General features: G+C 41.1%; 1 protein-coding gene across 1 annotated transcript in view; it reads right to left on the reverse strand.

The window, feature by feature from the left end:
* Positions 1–1,411, reverse strand: part of mphosph9 (M-phase phosphoprotein 9) — a 33,112-nt gene extending 31,701 nt beyond the window's left edge. The window contains exons 1-2 of the mRNA XM_015376837.1: positions 1,311–1,411; positions 475–704 (exon numbers count right to left, since the gene is read on the reverse strand). Coding sequence (XP_015232323.1) covers positions 475–668 — 194 coding nt within the window. The 5' untranslated portion in view covers positions 669–704; positions 1,311–1,411. The remainder of the gene's footprint in view (positions 1–474; positions 705–1,310) is intronic.
* Positions 1,412–1,816: the final 405 nt, after the last annotated feature.

The following is a 1,816-nucleotide window of genomic DNA, read 5'->3' on the forward strand; positions in this document are numbered from 1 at the left end:
AGACACAGACGACCATCCCCAGGAACACTGGGACGGAACTTAATGGGAAAGGAAAGGATTCTTATTTCTTATTTCAACTGTTGCGTATATTAGCTGTGACATATGAATCAAGATGCTATGACTGAAAAAATTTGATTGACAGATGATCGTTGACATGTGATTGGCCGATTTTAGCCTGGTTCAGGCTGACGTATAACTAACTGGCCTGCAGAAGATAAGATTTTAATACAGGACTTTGTTGTTAAGATGCAAGTACTTTGTTTGGGACAATATGTCTGATAAAGAGTACATTTATATGCATGTTTAAGCCAGAATGATTTGATATTTAAATATGACCTCCCTACGACTTTAAATTTCACCTTTTGCATATAAATTCAGTAATATAACCTTTTTAATAGCTATCATATCTCGATCTTTCATGCACAGCAGAGTCTGCACCTGATCCTGTTGCATGCTGGTGCAATGTCCACATACCTGCTTTCCACGCCGCCTCCGGTTGTTTTGGAGCTGGTGTTTCTCTCCTCCAAGACGGCCAGGCCCGAGGCTGATGTCCCCTCAGAGGACACCAGGGATGTCTCGCTCTCCTTTCCTCCATCAGCACTGGCATGGCAGTGGCTCAAAGCCCCTGAGCTGGACACATCCTCGGAGACACTGTCATCTGTGGACATGTTTATAAGCCCATGTGGAGGGGGTCTTTCTGACAGCTGGATGTCAGACAAGGAGAAAGCAGGGTTGAGTTGGGAGTGAACATCTGGATGGGTTGCACAGCTGTTAGAGAAGGAAAACTGCACACTCTAAAAGACTCGATGTTTACAAATGTCCAGCAAACATAAACAACAGAGCTTTCACGTTTGGCTGTCAGACTGACGCTTTAGCATCACAGGAAGCGCTGCGTTTATGCACCAGGGGCTACGTTTCCTTAAGTATCACAGCTCATCTAAACAGAACACCTTTAATTAATGCATTTACAATTAAAATAAGCATTGCTAATAAATGCGGAAGAGACAGACATATGAGCAACACTAGCTTCCGGAGGTAGTCTATTAAAAAATAAGCAATAATTAAAGTTTCCTGTTATTAATCATTAAGGATTAGTTATCCAGCTGGAGCACAACTACCACAGCAACTAACGAGGCGCTCTGTTGGTTAGCCAGCTAGCTTAGTTTAGCTAAGTTGGTTTATTACAGGTTAGTAAGCACAGCTCGTAAGCAGGACAGCGCGTGCGTTAACAGTAGCGTCTGACGGCGAATGACTTTCTAACAGCAGACTCTCCGGTAAGGACGAGCAACACACGGTGAGAGCTAACCTACCGGTTGACTTCTAGTGATATTTCATCCATATTTATGTGTCCAGTCGGTCTAGCTAGCTGTGTGCTGGTTGGCTGCTGCACTGCAGTGTTCGTTGTCCGCTGAACGCTCACAGCTCGCAACGCCATTGGTTAGAATACGATCTGAAATGCAGGCGTGTGATTGGTTCATATTTTAATTCTTTAATTCTATTGGCTGGTCGGGAGAAGCCGAATGCGGTTATGTTTTACTAAAGTGACAGAAGATAATCTAAATGAGAATATGCTTAAAAAGACTAACATATGGAAGAGGATTGGGGACACTGAAAAAAAAAAGTTGACTGAATTTCAAATTTTATCTTAGTTTAATATGGGAAAAAAGTCAGAATTCTGACTTTAATCTTATAATTTTGACTTTGATCTCAGCATTCTGACTTTAATCTCAGAATTCTAACTTTAATCTCAGAATTCTAACTTTAATATTAGAATTTTGACTTTAATCTCAGAATTCTAACTTTAATATTAGAATTT

The sequence above is a fragment of the Cyprinodon variegatus genome, unplaced genomic scaffold, assembly GCF_000732505.1.
Source record: "Cyprinodon variegatus isolate N-32 unplaced genomic scaffold, C_variegatus-1.0 Scaffold142, whole genome shotgun sequence".
NCBI classification, from domain to species: domain Eukaryota; kingdom Metazoa; phylum Chordata; class Actinopteri; order Cyprinodontiformes; family Cyprinodontidae; genus Cyprinodon; species Cyprinodon variegatus.